Consider the following 23684-nt stretch of genomic DNA (forward strand, 5'->3'; position numbering starts at 1 on the left):
CATTAGGAGACAGCTTATTCATTTCCTCATAGCATTGCCATTTGAAGACCCAAACCACTACTTAGACATAAAGGTGACAATGATCAAATATCTCGAAAAAAGGGGCTTGCTTCATTATATTACAATGAATCACGGTTGGAGGTAACCTATTGCTAGCCGCACTAAACCACCCTTGAACCCTGCCAATCTCCAAAAGAGAAATTCCATATCCATCTTAGGCCTTGACTCCTACTGTCCTACACAGAATCTGGAACATGACAGGCTGAAGTCTTCCCGCATTCGAGGGCCCACAAATAGCAACTAAGTTTGTTCAAACTCAGAGCATGGTCTTTACCATCCTTAATAGAAATGAGAGACAACCATAATATTTATTTAGCCTACTGAAGATTCGGTCTTTCCTGATGGACATATATTCTTATATAAATCCAAGAAAACTAGCCCAGATTCATTTAAGTTAATGTTCATGGTGGTCGCCCACAAGACGATATGACGATCAGCTCCATCATATACTACCAGAGGTCCAATGTTCATGTAATGAATTAAAAGGTTGGCCTCTAGAACATGTAACACTACAATAAAAGGGGATGGGGAAAGTATCTCACTCAAAGGGAGTTAAGCTTGCCTCCTCTTGCCAATTTCTGTTATCACCCTCGCCTACGCTTCGCTAGCTATCCTCTACACTGCGACCACTTCGATTTAATACGGCTCTGGGCAAGAACACAAAAGACAAATACAAGTTTTTAAAAAAAAACCTAGAGAAAAAGTGGTCCATGAATCGGATTTTTAAAACTTAAAACTTAACAGGCTTCATGCTATCTTAATCACCCATATGTACCCAAGAAGGCGCTTCTGATTTATGCAAAACAGCAATCAACAAATCAGGTTATTTAACATAAGCTAATAATCTTCATGCTATCTTCATTACTCATATGTACCCGAAGGCACTTCATTGCACTCTGATTTATGCAGAGCTTCATGCTATCTTAATCACCCATATGTACCCAAGAAGGCGCTTCATTCCGCTCTGATTTATGCAAAACAGCCATCAACAAATCAGGTTTTTTAACATAAACTAATAATCTTCATGCTATCTTCATCACCCATACGTACCCACGAAGGTGCTTCACAGCGCTCTGATTTATGCAGAGAAGGGAAAAACAAGACACAATTAAAGAGGCTGTTCATAACGAACTTCTCTTCAGCAAAAAAACTAAGAGGTAAACATTTCAAAAGATCTTGGAGTCTCTCGCTTCCAACAACTCTATCCACCATAGCTGCAAAGACCAATGATACACATGAAGACAGGCTTACGTGCAAAGAATAAGCACTGCATTTTGAAGCTTGTATAGAAATGACACACCCTCTTTCAAACTTTCCAAGGCCCTCGACTAACAAGATATACATCCTTACTCCCATGCACCTCGCGGCATTAAATATGTTTGCTGCCAAATCTTACTTGTTGAAAAACCAACCACTCGTGACCCAAAACTGATTAATTTTTTGAAAAAAATCAGTTGTTTTGTGCTCACACTTACTCGTATGCCGCTAGGGTCATTGTCACCCATGCATGTAACAGTCACACATGCATAGTAACACCGTTTTTTTACTGCATATGTACACTTTGTATAAGCATGGTTTCTGTACATGTGTGACTCTCAAAATATGATATATAATTTTCCAAACAACCTTGGGATATACCTAGATGAATCCAGGATAAGCCCAGATTCACCCTGACAATGTCATCCATCCCCAATAGATATAAAACAGAGTATATTTATGCTCCCAAACATGAGCATACATCAACACAAAGGTCTACATACTGAGTTTATATAATGGGTCCAATAATACAGCACTAAAAGGATTCTTTTTCTTTTGAAACTGGGATAAATACTAGTCACCAATTTTCATTATCATCACAGCTACATGCACACCGAGGATGGGATTTCACTCTGCAACATAATGTGTGTGCTGTTTGAAGGTATCAACAATCCAGACTTTGTACATAAAGAACCTAACAATCTCTACACTGCCAATAGCAGTACTGCATTCGACAAAGCGGAACAATGGTGTTGTGCAAGATTGATGCGCTTGCATAATGTACTAAGAGCTTACCTTCTTGAAGGCAGAAGTCTTCTCTACCAAACAAGGAATCAAAGCATGGAATCCATGGCCACTGTTAAACTGCAAATATTTGGCCTTTTGTTATTCCTGAATTTGTGCAGGAATAACAAAAGGCCAAATATTTGCAGTTACATCACAGCTACATGCACACCGAGGATGGGATTTCACTCTGCAACATAATGTGTGTGCTGTTTGAAGGTATCAACAATCCAGACTTTGTACATAAAGAACCTAACAATCTCTACACTGCCAATAGCAGTACTGCATTCGACAAAGCGGAACAATGGTGTTGTGCAAGATTGATGCGCTTGCATAATGTACTAAGAGCTTACCTTCTTGAAGGCAGAAGTCTTCTCTACCAAACAAGGAATCAAAGCATGGAATCCATGGCCACTGTTAAACTGCAAATATTTGGCCTTTTGTTATTCCTGAATTTGTGCAGCCTTGGAGCATATTCACATTAATGTTTTGTTATTGCTATGCGATAGTTTTGCAACTTATATGCCAAATAGGGCACAACTACAAATTCAAGGCACTAACCTGGGTGCATGAACATTGACTATCGAATAATTCGCTGAACCATGCCTTTTGAACTTGCTTTGTTAGAAGTCATTGACTGCCATTGCAGCATCATCAAGATTCCCACCTCTACCGCCAGCCTCATCCTTTTCTCAAATGTAGACTCCTACAGAAATTCATTTAAAGACAAATATGTTCATTATTTTCTGGCTAGAGGCCAGTACTAACGTCAAAACACCAAGCACAACTTTAAAAAGGACACCGCTAATTTCAATGCACCGTTGATTCTCAATTGTACTTTCCATCTTGCAATTTTTTTCATGAAAACCTCTCCAACTCAAGAATGCAATAAACACTCTGTGTAAACTAAATAGAGACATGGAACAAGCATGATGGCACGTTAGAAACACTAGGACGACAACCTGAGAATGGACATAACCGCAGCGACCATTGATAGTGTGTGTCCTCTTTGGGGCCTTTGAGACCAGGGATGGTCATTTCAAAGACTGTTCCTTTACCAGGAATGCCCTACGTGATGGGACAAAAAAGTTCCGCTATTCAATTTCAAAATCAACTTTCTAGAAGATAAGAATTAAACATCAGGGTCTTTGTCCATTAGGGGTGTCCGAGGCACTTGTCCATCAAGGTTCTCTCCAGAGCTCTCCACTTTTCTGAGGTGGCATTTTCTCATATGTGCTTTCATGGTCAATACACCTGTTACCTAAGTTCTCCCGCCCCGCCCCCCAAAAAAAAATGGTGCTCAAGCTTCCCTAATCTACCCCTTTTGTTAAGTGTCATTTCCTACCCCATCCCAGGCCTATCCCCATCTGCACCTCTGTCCATGTCACTAAACGATGATCTAGCAGCAATTCTTGAGACTTGTTTCCTGCAAGTTCGAATTGGTTGGTGATAAACCATCTTGCCTATTGTGGGACATTAGATGCTTTATCCAGCTTATATTGTGAATGTTTATTACGAGCTTACTAGGTCTGATTCAAAGCCTTGCATGTCCACCAACCCTTAAAGTTATGAGCTCGCAGACATTGCCTTTGGATTGATGCCCCCATTTTCTTGTTCTTTGTATCTTATACAGAAGTACTTTTGCATACAATATTGCAAAACTTTTAACTGTTTAACCGTTTTTTGAGCCCAAAATATTTTCCCTGAAGTCATCACCGCATTAGCATGACATGTCCTCATTGCTTCCAATGAAATTTGGAAAATATGATCTAGAAATTTCAAAATAAAACTGGGAAAAGTGAAAGGCACGGAGGGAACTTTACCACACGTTCTGATAGAAATTAAACACACGATCTAAAAGCAAATGCTGAGGCGTGAATCTTGATGATGCTGCAACAGCGAACACTGACTGACGTATGACCAGCACCAAAAAAGAAGGCACGGACAGATGCTCGCCTGTATCCTGGAATCATAATAGCAATTCAATCTGAGCTTCATATCCCCTGCTAATAGGCAAGAAATAGCAGAGAGTCATGCCATGTGAAGCTTATCATCTCTGTGCTATCTCAACAGCTCAACTTGGTGAAATTCAAAACTATCACAGCACATATGCTCTATGAAACTTTCTAGAATGCTTCTTGTGAGTTTGGTAATCCTCTTTTGCACCAAATTTTTGAGTTTCGATCAGCTAATTTCTAACCACAAGCACATTTTACTACAATACAGATTACTTGTTATGGTAGTAAATCTTGAGACAAATCAAACAAATTAAATTGGTGAGCACATGCTGTTCTTTAAAACTCTTGGTACGGAAATAAACAAGCTACAGTTATAGCTTCAATGATGCTATGAGATTCCTCATCACCTACCCTTAGAGCAAGGGAGAATCTCATTTCCAATAAACAAGCTGTTAAAAGCGGATCCGTTTGAGTGAGACCAAAACTGTGTAATCAAAGGTGCTAACATGTTTCCAAATGATAACCTCTACATGTATCGACAGAACCCAGAAACATGCCCAAATTCACCTTCAAAGACGGTGCAAGTATAAACCCATGGCAGTTAAATTGTCAATCTGCAAGACCATACAGCCATCATCCTCATTATGGCTCTCTAGTATGTACAAAACTTCTATCACACCTCCATTAATATGTAGAACTAGGTATCAATTAATCCTTACACCCGGATAATAAACAAGCATACAATTAGCACACGGCAGACTAGTTTTATGTCATATAGCATCAAAGATGTAGGCCAAGAATTATACTCAACTCTTTAAAAGAGATACTTTTAACACTGCCTGCCATTATAATGCCTAATATTTCTTAGGGCAGGCATCTCCTCTTCTTTCTTGAAATAGGGCAGAAACCTACATCGAGTATTTTCTTACTGTTTAGTAGAGACTCCAAAAAAAAATTATGGCATATTAACTATGGGTTAATGTGTTTGTCTCAATCATTAAATATATTGAACTCTTTTCTTTTGTTACATATCCATCTTTTTGGCCCACATATCTACACCAGCTCATGTGTTCGTGAAAACTTTCAGTCTGATTGTCCATCCAGATTAATGACCGAACACCAATATATAGTCGTCACTACCTCCTCATTGTCACTGCCTAAGCTCAGCCTCACAGCATGCTATGAAGGTTAGCCTACAACTTAGTTGAGGATTACAAAGATGACCCAAGGGTTTATTTGTACATATAGCACACAATCACTCGCCACATACCGCAGCTCTCCAAAATTCTATTATTTTCGCTGGCATTTAAAAATTGAATCCTCCTGCAACATTTTCTTTTCTTTAAGGATATTGGATCTCAATATCCTAGGCCTGCAGTATTCCCCTTTGTCATTAACAGACAGTTGCTTTGCACTAGCACAGCAAAGTTCAAACAAACAAGGCACCAAGCGGGAGAAGTACAAGGTTAGCATTCAAGTAGTTCAGGTGATCACTATAGCAACTACCAACTACGAAGCTTGAAAATACGGCGGCACAATTAATACATTCTGCATCTGTTCCACTACATGATGTCAACATAATCGATAGGGAGTGAATCTCACCACTAATATAATCTCACTGGGTGGTTACAATCTGTTCATGCCTTGTTGGTGTATAAAGTTGCCAAGGTGGCTAGCATGCCCTACATGATTACCACACCGTGATCATAACGTGCTCATTACCATATTTTGAGCTTACACCGGGGGCTGTAGACTCAAAGAATGCAGCACTAGATCTACAGCAATGTGCTAAATAAGTATGTAGACATATACAGGTAAGCAACAATATACAAAAGGCTACAGCCCATGAAACACTGGCCATTCTAGCTCTCTAACTGATTAGTTTATATGCAAAAGGCTACAGCCCATGAAGAACTGGCCATTCTTGCTGATCTCTAATTACTGATGGGTTCATACGATCGCAGAAGTGCAAACGCCACCATTGATGATCTTTATTTATTTCTCATCTAGTCGTAAACTAGAATTGCTCCAGGATTAGATTTTTCAGTCTAAATGATCTTGGAGTCTTGGCAACCTACTGCTTTACACAATTAACTAAATTTGACTTGAACAAGTTAAGCCAGGCACTGCTGCAAGGCATGAAATATTAAAGCAACACTACACGAAATTGAAGGCCTTTCTGAAGGAATGTATGTATGTGCATGCGTGCATCTTTGCCAGAGAGAGAGAGAGAGAGAGAGAGAGAGAGAGAGAGAGAGATGGATGGAATGTTGGCAATGGGAGCTCACCTTGTTATTAAGAAGGCCGCTGCAATAAGGCTGCACCGAGGCAGCACAAGAATGTGAGCGACAGAAAGACAAAAAGACAAGATCTCAAAAGACGGTGGAAAAGGAAATCAAAGCAATACCCACATTGAGAGAGAACGGAAAGAGCCGCTGCCCGCATGTGCGTGTGACAATGTGTGTGTGTGTGTGTGTGTGTGTGTGAGAGAGAGAGAGAGAGAGAGAGGTCCTTGCCAGTATAGTGGGGGTGCATGCAGCAGAAAAAGGTCGAATATAAAGCTGGACACTGACATATTACCCCCATCCACGCCGCAAACGCCACCATTGATCCTTGCGATAACTTTTTTCTCATTTAGTCATAAGAATTGCTCCAAGCCTCCAAGTCTCAAGACTATTACTGGTACATCCAGTGTTCGGGAAAAATCATTTTTACAAACGTACAAAATTCCTTTCTTTGAATTTGCCAAGAGAAATTTTAGAAAATTAGGTTGTTTTTTTGGATTTTAACACTATTTTTCACTCTTTTGGGGTGGAATTTCTCCTTTTCCCCTTGCCCTCAACCGGTATTGTGGAAATTGAAAACGGCACGATATTAAGCTCAGACACATTTTTCCCGAACACTGGGTACATCCTGTAGCTTCGTTATTATATTGCCCCCAATCTTTCACAGATCCCTTTGAGATACATTTGATTCTTCTCATCTAGAGCATAAGCTCTTCTCATCATAAGGAATCTAACTCGGGAGGTGACGTCTTAAACTATTCATTGCTCTAACCATCCCAACCGTACCTGCTCCGTGTCCCACAGTTGAAGCCTTATGTATATTAAAAGAGTACAAGCACTTGTCCTGCCCCTCGACGCTTGGAGCTCTTCATGCTCTACTCTGCCTTGGTAACCTTTGTCTGATTGTCACCACACTTCTACGCTCGCCGTTGGCTGTCACCTCACCCTGCGTCCCTTGCCCAACGCCCCACGGCCCCTTTCCCCTCTTGAGAGTGCTCGCATCTTCAGAGATTCCCTATCCCTTGCACTGACACCCCTCACCTGCTCCTTTCTCTACTACTTCTTCCCTTTGCTCCCCCTCCTCCTCCTACCCCCGGCCGCTCATTGTACATACAAGAATTGCGGTTGCTTGCAGCAGACGTGACCCGCACACACAAGACCTAAGTCGGGACCCCTGCGTGCATGACACAGACCATCTTTACGCCCTACAGATGCCACAATGCCTTGAGCGTGCGTAGAGAGAGAGAGAGAGGAGGGTTTTCACCTCCGGCCCCTACAACTCATCATTTCTCTAGACATGTTGTGTAACATTGCCGCTTCCTATTTCTCGCATAGTTGGGACGTTGAGTTGTCTTCCATATTTGGCAGGATAGAGAGCTCATTTAGCACAATTAATTGTATCTTTCTAGATTCTTAATTACTTCTTAATTTTATTCAATTGGTACCGCCTACTAGTGAAGAACCTCCACAAATTAAAGAATCAACTAGAACCAATTCCACATAACCACGAGAACACAACCCGTGAGCTTTGAACCCTCAACCTTGGGGTTAAATCACAAAGGTTTCACCAATTGAGCTTTGCTTCTTGAGTAACAAGAGTTTTCCTTTATGAGCCAGTTGGATTTTAAAGTAAGAGTGTTTATTGCCCACTCATCAGGCAAGCATGAAATATTAAAGCAACCACAACACAAAAATGAAGGCCTTTCTAAGGGAATGTATGTATATGCATGTGTGCGGCATGCATCTTTGTCACACACACAGAGTTGGGGAATGGGAGCTCAGCTTGTTATTAAGAAGGACGTTGCAATATTAAGCTCGCTATTGAGGCTACACAAAAGCAACACAAGAATGTGAGTGACAGAAAGAGAAAAAGACACGATCTCAAAAGACGGTAGAAAAGGAAAGCAAAGCAATACATCGATTATGTTGAGCATGAAGATGTAGTAATTTTTGGATATTATGCTAAAATATATGCTCCACGCACATTTGTGAGTATGGCTTTTTTAAACAAGGTGAAGAATTGCTAGCTAAGGAAACTTAATGTAAAAGTAGATGAGGGTTGTGTTTGTAGGATTTATTTTTTCACAACAAATCTTTTGAAAGGTTGTAGAGAGGGTATATTATAAAGGGAGTAATAGATATATAGCAATAGATGACTAATAGGCCAAATTGTTTCAGCGAAGAAGTTACTTGAGTTGTTGGTCAAATTTGCCCCAACTTGGAAGTTTAGTTTGAGATAAATGTTGTAGTGAACTATGTAAAGAAACCAATGTGATTTTTTTTTATTTTTTTTATTTTTTGCAAAACTCACAATTGTGAGTGATCGTATTATAAAGTCACCAATAGATGTACAAATCAGCCTCAAGCTCAGGGCGAGCCTTGAGGAACAAAGGGTCACAACCGAGCTTAGTTACAAGTACCTAGTAGCTTACTATTGCGGACAGTTAAATCCCTTACAAAGTAGGGCTTCACCCGATGGCGAGGGTTGCCCTAAGCCACTTATCCCGGCTATGCCTTTTACTTACCACATAAATTAACTCCTTGTTTTCTTGTACAATCTCTGAGAAGCTAGCCACAGAGAGGTCATTATCAAAGAGACGACAGTTCCTGGCCTTCCAAATATTACTGAAGAAACAATATCCAACAATTTGAGTACAAATTATAAGTGAAGAACTTCGAAACTGTTTACCACCCAAGCATAATCCCTCTTGAAAAGCCCTATCTTCCACGTCCTTCGTACCCATTTGCACATCTTTCCTACGAGGCCTCTAATAGACGGGCATTCCATGAAAAGGTGGTTGAGGTCTTGGCTAGCCAATTTGCACCCTGAACATCTATCGGGTCCGATACCTCACGCTTGAATCTTGACGCCTATCGGCAAGGCCCCCCAAAGTACCTTCCACAGAAATATCTTCATAAACTGAGGCCACTGTGGATTCTAGATGTTCTTCGTGACCTCTACCCTTCGAGCCTTCGACCATTGCTTCTTCCACTGCTTGTTTAAAGGGACGAACCAGACATCCTCATAAATTAACACTTGGTAAATGCCCTTGGTATGGGGTTTAGAGAATCGGCTACTCATGGGCCATTTCCAAGCTTTCCACTCAAAAGTCGATTCACAGATCGACATCAGAACACGGTCCAGGCCTTCAACAACCCTATTGACAAGTAGCTTCTCAATGTCATTGAGTTGAAACTAGGCAACCACCTGGGCAGTCAGGGGGATCAATGCGAGATGGAATTCTGGAAGTATCTCATTAATTCACCCCATTCAGTGTCCCTATTGCTCTATTGCACTTTCGTACCAGCTCTCCTGTGATGCCACTCAATCTTAAGCTAGCCCACCCCAGGGCTAGATGTTTGTCGTGCACCTCAATCCCTTTCCACTGACCCCCTCTAGAGAAAAGTTTTGCCTTCTCCATTATATCCTTGGTCATGATAGCCCAAGATTAAACTTGATTTGTGATTGAGACCACGAACTTGGCACACAGGGCCTCAACATGAACAACAGGCTTCAGAATTTCAAGGCCACCTTGGACCAACGGTCGAGCGATACCTTCCCACTTTTCCCATTTCCACGACACCGAGGCTTTAGTATTGTTCCTCCATAAGAATCTTTTAATTGGCTTCAAAAACTCCTTCCAGTTACATTTGGCTAATTTGAGGAGTGGGCTGGTGAAGGCAATATAAGGAAGCATAAATGAATAGATCACTCTTGACCCGACTCTCGAAGGGAAGCAACACAAACTCCCCCCTTCTCATTTTCCTTTGAATCTTCTCGAACCACTGGAACCTTTCCTTGTGATTAACGTCCACCCCTAAGGAGGGCCCAAAATGCCTAAAAATCCTACCTTTAGACACAATCTCCCCTGACCAGGCCGATGGGTCAAATGAGTCGTTTTCCATCAGGGAGATCAGTCTAGACTTCTCAATACTACACTTCGACCCAAAAGCCATAGCAAACGTCTGCACAATCTCGAGGGCCTTCTTGAGCACCTGAGGGTAGGCTTTCAAGAAGAGGAGGGAGTCGTTCGCAAACATCTTGGCATGAGCTGGTTGTTACCGAGCAGAGTTAACCCTTGTATTTCCCCCCGCTCAGCAGCGGCTTCGGGCATCGTTATCAAAGGATGGGACCCAATAGCAAAGAGAAGATGGGCAAGGGGGCATCCTTTATTGATCGATCTTTTGGAAAGGAGCCCACAATTCTAGCATCGAATAAGAGCTCAGATTGGCTACCCGCACCCAAAGCGTGTATAAGATGACAGAGGTGCGGCCCAAAGCCCAGTGATTTCATGACATCTTCATCAATGAAGGACCACACAATCCTATCATAAGCCTTGTCCAGGTCTAGTTGAAGCAGAATAAGCTCTTGCTTTGTGAAGGCTGCGTACTCAATGTCAAACATTGATGTCAAGATGTTGTCATGTATAGACCTTCCTTTGATAAACTCGTGTTGATGAGGGAAGATGAATCTGTCAAGGAGGAGGTCCATTCTTATTTCGACTTCATTAAAAATGATTTTGTATTCCACCAACATCATAGTTATGGGAAGTCAGTGCGCTGCAAGCAGCAAACCTGTTTTGGTATAGGCTTGATAAGCCCTCTTTTCACACTGAGATCCAAGGACCCCTTGACCAGAGCCTGGTTAGCCATACACATGACTAGAAAATTGAGGTCCTCCCATAACTCCTTGAAGAATTCAGTGGTCAGACCATCCCACCCAGGGAATTTCTTTGCCAAGAGCTTTCAATGCAAGCGAGCATTCATCTTTAGAGAAGTCCATCTCCAAACGATAGGCTTCAGGTTGGGAGACTTTCTTGTTGACACTCTCAAGAAAGATCCCTCTAGCTTGAACCACTTCTTCAGAATGGGTCTTTGGTTGGCCAATGACTTGACTAAGGTGATCGAGCATCATCCTAGCCATTATGGCTTAGTCTTGTGTAGCATTCCCATTCTCATTTGTGAGCGAGTGGAGGGGCCACTGCTCTTCCATGTCTTTGGGGCTTCGCCGTTGCCACGAAGGCTAGCCCACCATTGACGAGTAGATTTTTGGAAGTGCATAGCTACATGATGTAGCTTGAAGGACTCCGTGAAGCTCTCGTCTCCAAATGCTGCATCAAATTGTTGGATGAAGGCCAAAACTTTGTCGGTAGCACCAAAGGTGCCATCATAGGTGAGAAAAGAGATACTCTTTCCTCCCTTTGAACGTCTTGAGCTTTTGTGACCTTCGCCATGCAGGGTAAGATTTGCAATGTCCTCCCCTCTTGTATTCTCTAGGAGAATAGCCATAGCTTTCGTCAAAAGAGGAGGAAGGTGAAGAATTAGAAGAAGAGGATGACCTCATTCTTACCTTTTCTTCCTTTGTTTTCTTTCTTCCCTTTTGGAGTGACGAGGAGAAGGACTATGGGTTGACCGTTTCCTCTTGGGAGGAGTTGGCGATCGTCCAAACCTTCGTCTTCTTGGAGCCACATCTTCTGAGGAACTTAGGGATTCATTACTTTCTCGTTCTTTGTATTTCTCCTCTCATATGGGAGAGAGAATTCTTTTGGGAGTCTCATCAAGAGGCCTCCTAAGCTCTCTCTCCTCTTGGAGAGGAAGCGAAATCCCATAAGCACAAAGTCGTTGAGTAACTTTGGCTTGCAAAGTAGGGTTGCCCATAGCTTGCTGCAACCTAGTAACAAGATAATTGACCAACATGGGGGCATCATCATTAGCACCTTCATGTGCAAATTCAAAGTTATCAATGCTCATTCTACTCTCTTGGTTATTGTCAGCCATACTAAATAAACTTACATATAAAATTACTTTGTGCTTTGGTACCCTCAAAAACCTTAGTCACTACTCTTCTTTACCTTTGAAAATTAGTTCTCAAGCAGCCATACCCGTGGTTTAGACACTCTTGATTGCAAAGACTAGTGGAGAAGGTCTAACATTTCTTGGTTGATTATAGTTCCTGTTGAGCTTACTAGTAGCTCAATAATGGTTAAGCCAATGGCAAGCCTCGAGAGAATCCATTATTAAGACTATAGTTCCCAATGGTGTACCTCGAACTAAGTCCTTCTCAACCAAGATAATAGATCTCTGTCCCACTTACCCTATTGCAATGAACATGCCCAACCTTTCATGGACAACTTAAGGACCTCTCTTCTTAAGCAAGAAAAGAGAAACCAATAGCTCTGATACCAATGTAATGGAAATGGCCCATGAACTTTGATATCGGAATTAGGAGAAATAAAGAGAGCATTTTTGTGAGACTACTTTGAGAACATAGAGGGTGAACTTAATCAACGGTAGCAACATAACCGTTATACTTAATTAACTTGGCATGAACAATAATTTTGCAAGAGAGAGAGAGAGAGAATTAGAGAACTTGACAATAGTTGAGGATCGGATTTATGTGGAGCCGGTCCCCCCTCCAATAAGGTTTTGTATTATAGATTCTCCCATAAAGAGAGACTTGGTATAATACAATCTTTGTGTTCCTTGTAACCTTGGTGATGCTATGAAGATGGAAATATTCATGCATCACGAACATAATATAAACTTTGTAAAAGAATTAACCATCCCCAGCCTCAGTCCCAAGGCCTCAAACACCTTCAAAGGTGGAGAGAGCTAGTGGGAAATGAGGGTAGGGAAGAGGAAGAAGAAACATTCATAGAAGAAAGAAATAGTTCCTCACTTATCATCACTCTTCTTGCTAGCGTACATAATAGCATATTAATGAAGATGGATAAGATGGAAAGCTTAAGCATTGAAGCATGGCTCTTGGTCGGATTTGCATTCCATAGCCAAGAGTGTTGGTGTAGGCTCTCAACTTCTCAACAAGCTTGGAGAAGGAGATGGAGTTCTTCCTCTTTCACCAAGTGAGAGAATGTGTGAAAAATGAGTGTGTGAGAGGGTGTATACCCTCAAGCACACCCCTTGCTTGCTTTGGTCGACCCCTCCTTTTTGCTCAAGCTTGAAGCTCATTGGACCCCTCTTATCCTAGCCAATCACATGCATAATGCATTTCAAGCAACATGGGTAGCATTAGGACAAGTGTCCTCCTTACCTCTTTGAGAGAGAGAACTTGAAAATATCTAAATATTTGTTGAATTGAACTAGAAGCTCATTGGTTCCCTCTTTAGCCAAGCCAATAGAATTCAAGCACACCATGTGGCTAAGCATAGGGAGAGCCTAACATGTGTCCATGTGCCCCTTGAAACCGGGGTGCCCTTTGGGTGAGTTACTCTTCATGGTATGTTTACTTTTCATGGTAGGCCAACAAAAATATTTTTTTACTCTTCAAAGAGTAGATTATGGAATCCTTATTTGCCCCGCATAATTAGAAGCATGGGATTCATACATGACTTTCTTATTGTATGGGTTAGTAACACATAGCCTATTCCCGTTTGGAAGATAACTATCCTTCAAGGTGAATGGTTCTTTTTTCTTCCCTATTGCAAAGACTGTAATTATGTAGTTAAAGTCTTGGTCAATAGCATACTCATCTATCCTAAAAGATAGATCATTGTGAGTTACTATAGACACCACATTTACCTTTGGCTGTCGTGAAAGTGCATCGACCACTTGATTATGCTTGCTAGCAAAGTGAGTAATATGAAATTCAAATTGTGAAAGAAAATTTTCCCACCTTATTTGTTTGTTGGAGATCTTGGTTTGCGTCATGAAGTTCTTGAGGCTTGTGATCCATTCATAGGATGAACGGAGTCCCCAAGAGATAGTGTTTCCACGCGTATGGAGCATTTTTCAGGCCAAAACTTGTAATTGATCAAATAGATCTTCTACCCGCGGCACAGGAAATCTTTTTGTTTATAGTGATCCTATTTAGTGCTCTATAGTCGACACACATGAGATATGTCCCATCTTGATTTTGCACTAAAAGCAATGGTAAACAGAATGGAGAGGAGCTAGGCCTCACCATCCCTTTTTCCACCAATTCATGCACTTGCCTCATGATCTCCTCTTGTTGAGCTTGTGAAACTCAATAAGGAGATTTATTAGGTGGTGAGCTTCTTGGTAGGAGCTCTATTGCATGGTCATCATCACTCATTTCGGAGGTAGCTCACTAGGGATGCCATCAATGAAAACATCTTGGAATTCATTTAGGAAATTAGACAAATCTAATTCCTCTTGATACTTGTGAAAACATTAGAATCATTTACATATTCTCCAACAAAAAACATATACGCAGAAATAGAGCTTTTCATGGACTTATCAAAAGCAAGCGTATTTACAAGGGATATGGTGCTCCCCAACTCATTACCATCTACGTACATGCTCTTTTTCCTGTAGGTGAAGTAGATTCTCCTTTCAGAAAATTTCATGTTGGCAACCATGCGGTTGAACCATGGTGCCCCTAGGATAACATCCTCATGTTGGAGAGAAGAGATGAAGAAATATTCTTTGTCAACATAGCCTTGGACATGAAGCCTCAATTTCCCAATCAAGGGAGTAACTGTGGCTTCTTGCCCCTTGAAGGCTCCATCGGCTACAACCACATCTCCCATCTCATGAGGTTGAATGCCTAACTTGGTGGCCAACGCCGTTGTTATGGAATTTTGAGTAGAGCTAGGGTCAAACAAGATGAAGGCATCATGCTTCCTTGCCTTTTCCCAAGCATAGGAGAGAGGTGATTCTTTGCAATGAGCATCCTCTTTTGGAGCTTCAATCATGGAAGCTCTAGGAGTCTCATTGCGGGTCCTTCTTTTGGGGCAAGAACGGTATCCATGTCCTTGCTCCCCACACTTAAAGCATTTGTGATCCTTACGAAAAGCTTCTAGATCCTAAACTCCCTTCTCCTTGGACCAATTATTGTTGAAATTTCCTCGGAAATAGTTTTGGGCATTGTTCTTCCCCTTTGCTACATTTTGGTCCCTAGTTTTTGTGGGCATAAAATTCCTTTTAGCCCCTTCTTGGAAATTGATTTGTGAAGTGACCATAGTATGGTGCCATCATAGGTGAGAAAAGAGATACTCTTTTATCCCTCTTTGAACTTCTTGAGCTTTTGTGACCTTCGCCATGCAGGGTAAGATTTGCGATGTCCTCCCCTCTTGTATTCTCTAAGAGAATAGCCATAGTTTTCGTCGAAAGAGGAGGAAGGTGAAGAATTAAAAGAAGAGGGTGACCTCTTTCTTTCCCTTTTCTTCCTTTGTTTCCTCTCTTCCCTTTCGGAGTGACCAGGAGAAGGACTATGGGTTGACCATTTCCTCTTCGGAGAAGTTGGCAATCGTGTCATAAAATCTAATATCTAACCAGTCCAAATGATTTTCTCATATTAAAGTGATCATTTAATGTGGGAGAATAAATGGGAACAAGGGTTAGAATATAGACATGTGCTTATGGATCTGTCTCTCAACAAGGGCCAAGGTTAAAAGGGGTCCAAATAAGAGATGGTATGTTAAAGAGAAATGCTACCTAATGGAGCTTAAAGACCGTAGGGTTAGCTACAAAAGTATTGTTCATGCCAAGTTAATTAAGTACTATGTTCATGTTGCTACCATCAATTAAGTTCACCTTCTATGTTCTCAAAGTAATCTCACAAAAATGCTCACTCTAATTCTCTTAATTCCGCTATTCTCAAAGTTCATAGGCCATTTCCATTACAGATCGTCTAGACCTTCGTCTTCATGGAGCCACATCTTCTGAGAAACTTATGGATTCATTACTTTCTCGTTCTTTGGATTTGTCCTCTCGTATGGGAGAGAGTATTCTTTTGGGAGTCTCATCAAGAGGTCTCCTAATCTCTCTCTCCTCTTGGAGAGAAAGGAAAATCCCATAAGCACAAATTTGTTGAGTAACTTCGGCTTGCAAAGTAGGGTTGCCCGTAGCTTGCTGCAACCTAGTAACGAGATAATTGACAAACATAGGGGCATCATCATTAGCACCTTCATGTGCAAAATCAAAGTTATCAATGTTCACTCTATTCTCTTGGTTATTGTCAGCCATACTAAATAAACTTATGTATAAAATTACTTTGTGCTTTGGTACCCTCAAAAATCTTAGTCGCTACTCTTCGCATCTCAGTCTCCTGCATTTATTTTATGGACCTCGATTTCCCCAGCAAAAAGGGAACCCAACAAAATTAGTTCTCAAACAGCCACACCCATGGTTTAGAGACTGTTGATTGCAAAGACTTGTGGAGAGTTTCTAACATTTCTCGATTGAATAAAGTTAATGTTGAGCTTGCTAATAGCTCAATAATGGTTAAGTCAATGTCAATGACATTATCATTTTTCCCTAGTTGTTTTCGTAAACGGCTAACATGAAAAGCAAAATAAACTTGTGAGTGCTCGAGAAAAGCTAACTTATAGGCAACTTGACCTATATGTTTGAGAACGGTAAACGGTCCACAATATCGTGGTGAAAGTTTAGCAACTTTTCCCATCTTAAGACTTTCTGAATGCTCCGGAACCTTGACAAAAACCTTGTCTTCTTCTTCAAAAGTAGCAAGACGATGATGCTTATTTGCGTACTTCTTATATCGATCTTGAGTTTTCTTAACATTCTGTCGAGCAAATCGAAGCATATCAATATGGCCTTGGAGAAAATGATCCTTCGCTTTTTGTATCTTCTTTGTAGCCAACCCCACCATAACAGGTGATCTAAGTTGAAAACCATATAAAAGCATAAATGGACTAAACCCTGTAATCACATGCTTTGAACTATTATAGACAAATTCCAATATAGGCAAGTATTATTCCCAATTGGTTTGCTTCTTGCTAACATACGCTCGTAGCATATCCTCTAGCACTTGATTAACCCTTTCATGTTGACCATCTGTTTCGGGATGATCAGTTGTACTAAGATTAAGTGTATTTTCCAACTTTTGGACTACAGCTCTCCAAAAGTGATTATTAAACTTTCAATCTCTGTCACTAATGACACTAGCTGGAAGACCATAGAGTTTATATATATGCTCTATAAATAGTCATGCTAATTTCAGAGTCTTAACCGTAGTCTTAGTGGGAATGAATCGACACATCTTTGTTAGACGGTCTACAATTACCCATATGGCATCATGGCCACAATTTGTATTAGGTAGTCCTACTACAAAATCCATAGAGATACTCTCCTACTTACCTTGTGGAATCTCTAAAGGATGTAAAAGGTCACTTACCTTGAGGCGCTCTACCTTATCAACTTGGCATTGTTGGCAATTTAGTACATACTCTTGAACATCATGATGTAAGCTTGGCCAATAAAATTTCCGTTGAACTAAGGCATACGTCTTACGAATACTTGGATGACCAGCGCTTGACTATCGTGACACTCAAATAATATTTTGCACCTAGTGTCTGAGTCCTTTGGCATACATACTCTACCCTTGTGGAGTAAATAGCCATTGTCAATGGAAAAATTCTTTCATCACTTAAGCTTGTCCTGAGTAGGGATCGAGCTCTGTGTGTTGAAGTTTTTATCTGAGTGTGCATAAACATGTTGATTTGGCTGTGCAGCGACATGCGAGTGTGAGGGATCCCTTCTTAAAACTACACTCCACACTTTAGCATATGATTGATCTTGTGCACACTTGCCATGTAATGACTCCAAAAAATCACTCTTTATTTCCATAAAAGCAAGTGAATTAATTTGAGGCATCCAGCTTAGTGCATCCGCTACTACATTATATCGGCCCTTGCGATATTGTAGCTTACAATCATAATCTTGAAGGATCTCCGTCCATCTACCTTTACAACCCTTCAAGTCCGTTTGAGTAGTAAACCATTTTATACTCTCATGGTCAAAAACTACTTCAAAACTCGACACCATATAAATAGTGTCACCACTTTTGTAAAGCATGAACTATGGCATAGAGCTCCCTCTCATAGACATAATAATTCTGTTGAGCTCTGTCCAAATTTTTACTTTTAAAGGTTATAGGTCTTCTCTCTTGGAGAAGTACCGCACCAATTGTTTTATCACTAGCATCAGTCTCTACCACAAACGACTTAAGTGGGTCAATGATTGCTAGGATGGGAGTAGTGGCTACAGCTACCTTGAGTTGTTCAAAACTGCATTGTTGGGCAAGGTCTTACCTTTGCTTTAAGGTGATCCATCATAGGAATAGTGATTTTGGCATAATCATGGATATATTGTCGATAAAATCCAGCCATGCCTAAGAAGATTTGAAGCTCCTCAACCGTGTTGGGATGTTGCCATCGAAGAATGGCAGCGACCTTGTCAGTGTCCATCTTGATGCTAGAATAAGAGATCACTTGACCAAGGTAATGTATCTCTGTTTTAAAGAAATCGCACTTGCTTGGCTTAGCATACAGGGTGTGAGTTCGTAGATGTTCGAACACTAATTGTAAGTGTTCTATGTGTTCATCTTCAGTCTTACAGTAAATGAGAATGTCATCAAGGAAAAACACTGCAAATTTTCCAAGATAGGGACGTAAGACACTTTCCATGAGTGTCATAAATGTAGCTGGAGCATTGGTTAAACCAAAAGAAATAACCAAAAATTCAAAATGCCCAAACCGTGTTCTGAAGGCAGTTTTAGAGATATCTTTCAAAAGGATACGATGGTATCCTGTACGAAGATCTATCTTTGTATAGTATCTTGCTCCATGGAGTTGATCAAACAACTCATCCACTCGAGGAAGAGGATACTTTTTCTTGATGTCTATGGCGTTTAATCCGCAATAATCTACGCACATGCGCATATTACCATCTTTCATTTTAAACCAATAGAATTGGTGATGCCCAAGGCAAGGTGCTAGGTCTAATGAAACCATGGGCAAGATAGTCAGCCAACTGACTTGTTACGAGACTGGGCACCCTCCTGTTGTAGTGGTTAGCTGCAATTGGGATAGATGGCGTAATGGTTAATTATGTGATGTCTATTTATTTTTCTAATTGAGTTGATGATGATGATTTTGTCGCGGGGAGTTGACGAAGGCGCAGGCAATAACTCTCGGCCATTTTATACTTGCACATTATTTTAGATTTTCATTTCAATAAGCGATTATGGCTCTGTAAATAATTGTAGTGGGAACTCCCCTTATGGGTCATGCGAGAACTAATGAGCTTCACTCATTTACAAAAGTGAAGTGGTTGTAAAAGAGGGGCCTCAAATTTTGGCACCAAAAACTCACAAATTATATATTACATACCAACTCCACAAGAGAGGTACCGTGGAGTTTGGGGCTAGATTTAGGCTTTTCTCTTGCAGATTCTCTTCTCTACACTCTTATGCTATGCTTAATTTGTTGTATACTCTCTAATCAAGTCTCTATCTCTTACAATTCTCTTACACACTCTTACAATCTTGTCTATATCAATTCCATGTTCTGTGTGTGTATGTGTGTGTGTGTGTGTGTGTGTGTGTGTGTGTGTGTGTGTGTGTGTGTGTGTGTGTGTGTGAGATAGTCGATGTGTATGTGTGTGCTTGGAAATTGGGAAAAGAGGGTGGACAGGTTGACGCTGATGTCTGTGAGCAAGATTGAATTGTTTTAAGCAACCGTTGTCCCCCCTTTCTCCCAACAGTGGTATCAAAGCAAAGGTTTCTTTTCACGAGGAGTAATTTTGTGAACATGATAGCTTGATCATGAACATGAAGCTTATATTACCAAGGTTGAGGTAAATTTAATTTTTGTTGATACAAATTTAGTAAGACTGAAGATGAACACATAGAACACTTACAATTAAGATCAAATAGAACACTTATTTGTCAATGGCAAGACGATTATCTACTTGGCAAGCTGTTTTCAAAGCAAGCGTATAGAAGGGGAAAAATTATCATCTATGCATCCAAGTTCTGCCAACCAGAGAGACTAATAGTATTTTTCAAATTGTTGGATTTTTGAATTATTTTTCTTGTTTATTTTACTATTTATCTTTACTGCATCATGTGTTGCTATTGATTATATCACTTTAGATTTAAACATGGGCACAAGCACCGATTTCTCTTATTTAAAAAGAAAACATCATCCATCGAGAGCCAACAACTGTTCATAGCCCTCACAAATTTTCTATCTACTTATGGCTCAATAAAATTTAGCTTTGGATTTTGCAAGAAAATTGTGTAAACATAGTAAAAAAAATATAGGCTAGTCTATAAAATAATTATCGTTTGAGAATTGGCTAAAAAGGGGGTTAAAGTATGACCTATGGACTCACCTATGTAGACATGAGCATAGGAAGATAATCTTTTGATAAACACTACTCATGGTGCTCCTCATAACTGACGAGGTGTGTGTGTGTGTGTGTGTGTGTGTGTGTGTGTGAGAGAGAGAGAGAGAGAGAGAGAGTACATTGCTGGTTTTGATGTCACCGTGTGCAAGCTACCTATGTGCAAGAGGGATAACTTTCGAGTCATGCACTTGGAGGCGTATTCAAGAGTCAAGCCTGTCTTCCACAGTTCTTTGCAATCGAATGCGTCCTCAAAAGTTGGAGCAGGTGAAGAAGGCATCATCATGCGACGTGCTCCTTCTCATCTATCAAAACATATGGGTTACAGCCTGCAAGAAGCTATGTACATACAGTTTCTAAATTCAGTCTCTTTAGGTGCACATCGGTAGCTGCAAAGAGAGTCCATATTCCACTCAGCACTCGGCGAGCTTCCCTCCTTCTGAGTCCTCTGGCTCCCTCTCCACTGATGATCAAATTATCAAGAGTTCCTGCATGGCTCATAACTTATCGACCTTGAGAAATTGAATTTCTTTGGGCCGGCTTTGTACTACCAAGTTGAACCAACTGATGGAGCACCAGCTTCTTGATGGTAATGGTCTACTGCACCTATCTGAAGTCCTCACAAAAATCAAACTCAAGGGAAATTGGGTTTTGCACTCTCACAAGCCATTGCGGCTGCAACAAGGCACCCTCTAACAGCGTGAGTCGCACACTAGCCGTGAATAGGGCCTACTTTAAAGGGGCGGCCCATGCATGGCATGCGCCAGTAAAGACTCTCAGAATATTGCTCCATCAACACCTCCTTCTCTCTCCTTAGTGAACTCCCAGTCTATCAACCACCCCGTACAAGTAAGATCTCTCGGTTTTTTCTATATAGAGAAAGCAATACAAGGGCCTTTTGGCATAATGCCTTTGCAGCCCCCATTAATTTGTTTTCATAAAAAAAGTGGAGAAAAAAAAACACAATACAAAGCAAAACAAAAACACTGATAGTCCAGTGTTAGGAAAAAAATGGACGTGAAGTGTATTTTAACCGACTAAACTCACACAAGATCGATTAGATTTTAAGCTTGCCTTGAACAAATTTATCAAATTTACACAAGTTTTAGTGTAAATATCGGCAAAAGTTTCAATTTTTGACCTAAAAATTGGTAGAATTTTAAGATTACCTTTATTTTCTTCGATTAGGGAACGAATATTTCTCTCATCGTGCATGACTAATTGTACTAGAGCTTAAGCACATGATAGAGGGGTCAAGGCCCAACGACGAGGCAATGCATGCTATTTAGAGCCATCGAGTAACATGAGCTGACGGTCCGCTAGACTACCACATCAATTAACAATTCAACTGTGAGAATGATGCGTACAACTAAGAATCATGACACCTTGGTGGGGATCTTAATGGAGTATGGAGACAACATAAGTAACCATAAATAAATAAATTTTTAAAAAGAACATATAATAGACAACATATGTAGCTAACAAAAAAAAATCATATAATCGATAAGTATTTTCTATCGCTATGAAAAGTCCATATTTGTTCTCTTCTATGTTTATTAATGTAATTTTCAATAATAGAGTCCTAATATTTAATCAACCAAACAATCTGTGCTTATTACGATGTTGATAAGTTGACAATTTTGATTTAGTTATGGGTAATCACTTCAACTCCTATCATCCATGCTTTGAAATTTATTAAGCTTATTATATTTCTAGTTTTGATGCTAATTCTAAGCAGGTATCTTAAAAGTTTATGCTGACTCACCCACCTTGTCATGGTAAGACTTATCACATGCCATACTGAGTGTATGTTTGTGAATATAATTTGTAAGTTTCTCTCCCTTCTATCTCCTTATAACAAAATTTGTCGACATTCATTCATAGTAATAATCATTTTGCTATCATTTATGGATTGTTACTTGACAATTGTAGTTAATCATTGATGATTGCATCCTACATATTTTTCAATCTTCATGCTACTAATCAAAGCACAAAGGCCACTTTTAATCCTAATGCTGACAAATCACAAATGCAATCGCTTGTTAGTACATATTCTCTCACAAATTGTGAGGTTAAAATTCCAGATTTACAATGGTTTACACTCTTTTTAAAAAGCTGAATGCCCAATCATTAAGTTGTTAAAATGACATCGTTACTTTATTTACTAGTAGTATGCTAACTCTATTTGTACATAGAAACATGTCTGCATAACAAAATACACCAATTTCTTCATAATATCATTTACTTATTTGATGGAAAAGTGAACTTTAACAAGTTGATATGGTATTGCATATCTTGTAGCTTTGGACTTACTAGCCCTACCAGGTACTAAATTCTTGGTAAAGTTTTCTTTTCAGATAATCACACTTGTGGACACCTTATGTGCCATCTTCTATGGTTGTAATGCAGGATATGCTCGGCATGAGGACTCTTAAGATCTTGTGCATTCTCCGTGTCCTCAACTCATGCTTGGATACTCACTATATTTTGGGTCATTGTGTTTATTTAGACAAGAAGCCTAACCTTGTAATGTATTTTAATAGTTAATTACCTTCACACAGTCACATTCACAGTGCTTTCCACATTAGTCGTTTAAGACCTTTCATAAGATCCCTAACTACTCATCACATTTATGAAGACCCACCTTCACTTCTAGACCAAGAAGAGCAACTCATCCCTACAAAAATAGATGACCATTAGACCACCCCTACACACACTGGTATGGTTTATAACCGTTACCTTTTGACTTTCAAGGGCCACCCTAGAGAGGATGCCAAACGGATGCCTGAAAAGTTTTTTTTTGCAACTTCCCAGACCTTCTCCACAGTTTCCACGACTCGGTCCAATTGATTCCTCTATTGAGCAACTAAGGACAGTTGCTATCCCTGGTGGAAGGGATGTTACAAGACTAGGCACCCTCCTGTTGTAGTAGTTAGCTGCAATTGGGATAGTTGTCATAATGATTAATTGTGTGCTATCTATTTATTTTTCTAACTGAGTTGATGATGATGATTTTGTAGAGTGGAATGCGGGAGTTAACGAAGAGGCGCAGACAATAACTCTTGGCCATTTTATACTCGCGCAGTATTTTAGATTTTCATTTCAATAAGCCACTATGGCTCTGTAAATAATTGTAGTGGGAACTCCCCTTATGGGTCATGCAAGAACTAATGAGCTTCACTCGTTTACAAAAGTGAAGTGGTTGTAA

The 23684-nt window shown here is 40.3% G+C and overlaps 1 protein-coding gene across 1 annotated transcript; it reads right to left on the reverse strand.

The window, feature by feature from the left end:
• Positions 1-2192: 2192 nt before the first annotated feature.
• On the reverse strand, positions 2193-7345 carry LOC147429235 (uncharacterized). Its single transcript, XM_086495362.1, has 6 exons — positions 7289-7345; positions 6470-6493; positions 6347-6376; positions 3924-4063; positions 2662-2806; positions 2193-2522 (listed from the first exon to the last, which is right to left on the reverse strand). Exons 1-5 carry the CDS (start codon positions 7343-7345, stop codon positions 2782-2784), a joined length of 276 nt encoding a protein of 91 aa, XP_086351488.1. The 3' UTR covers positions 2193-2522; positions 2662-2781.
• Between the last annotated feature and the right edge of the window lie 16339 nt (positions 7346-23684).

Source organism: Adiantum capillus-veneris, chromosome 22 (genome assembly GCF_014529385.1).
Source record: "Adiantum capillus-veneris isolate H3 chromosome 22, ASM1452938v2, whole genome shotgun sequence".
Classification (NCBI taxonomy): domain Eukaryota; kingdom Viridiplantae; phylum Streptophyta; class Polypodiopsida; order Polypodiales; family Pteridaceae; genus Adiantum; species Adiantum capillus-veneris.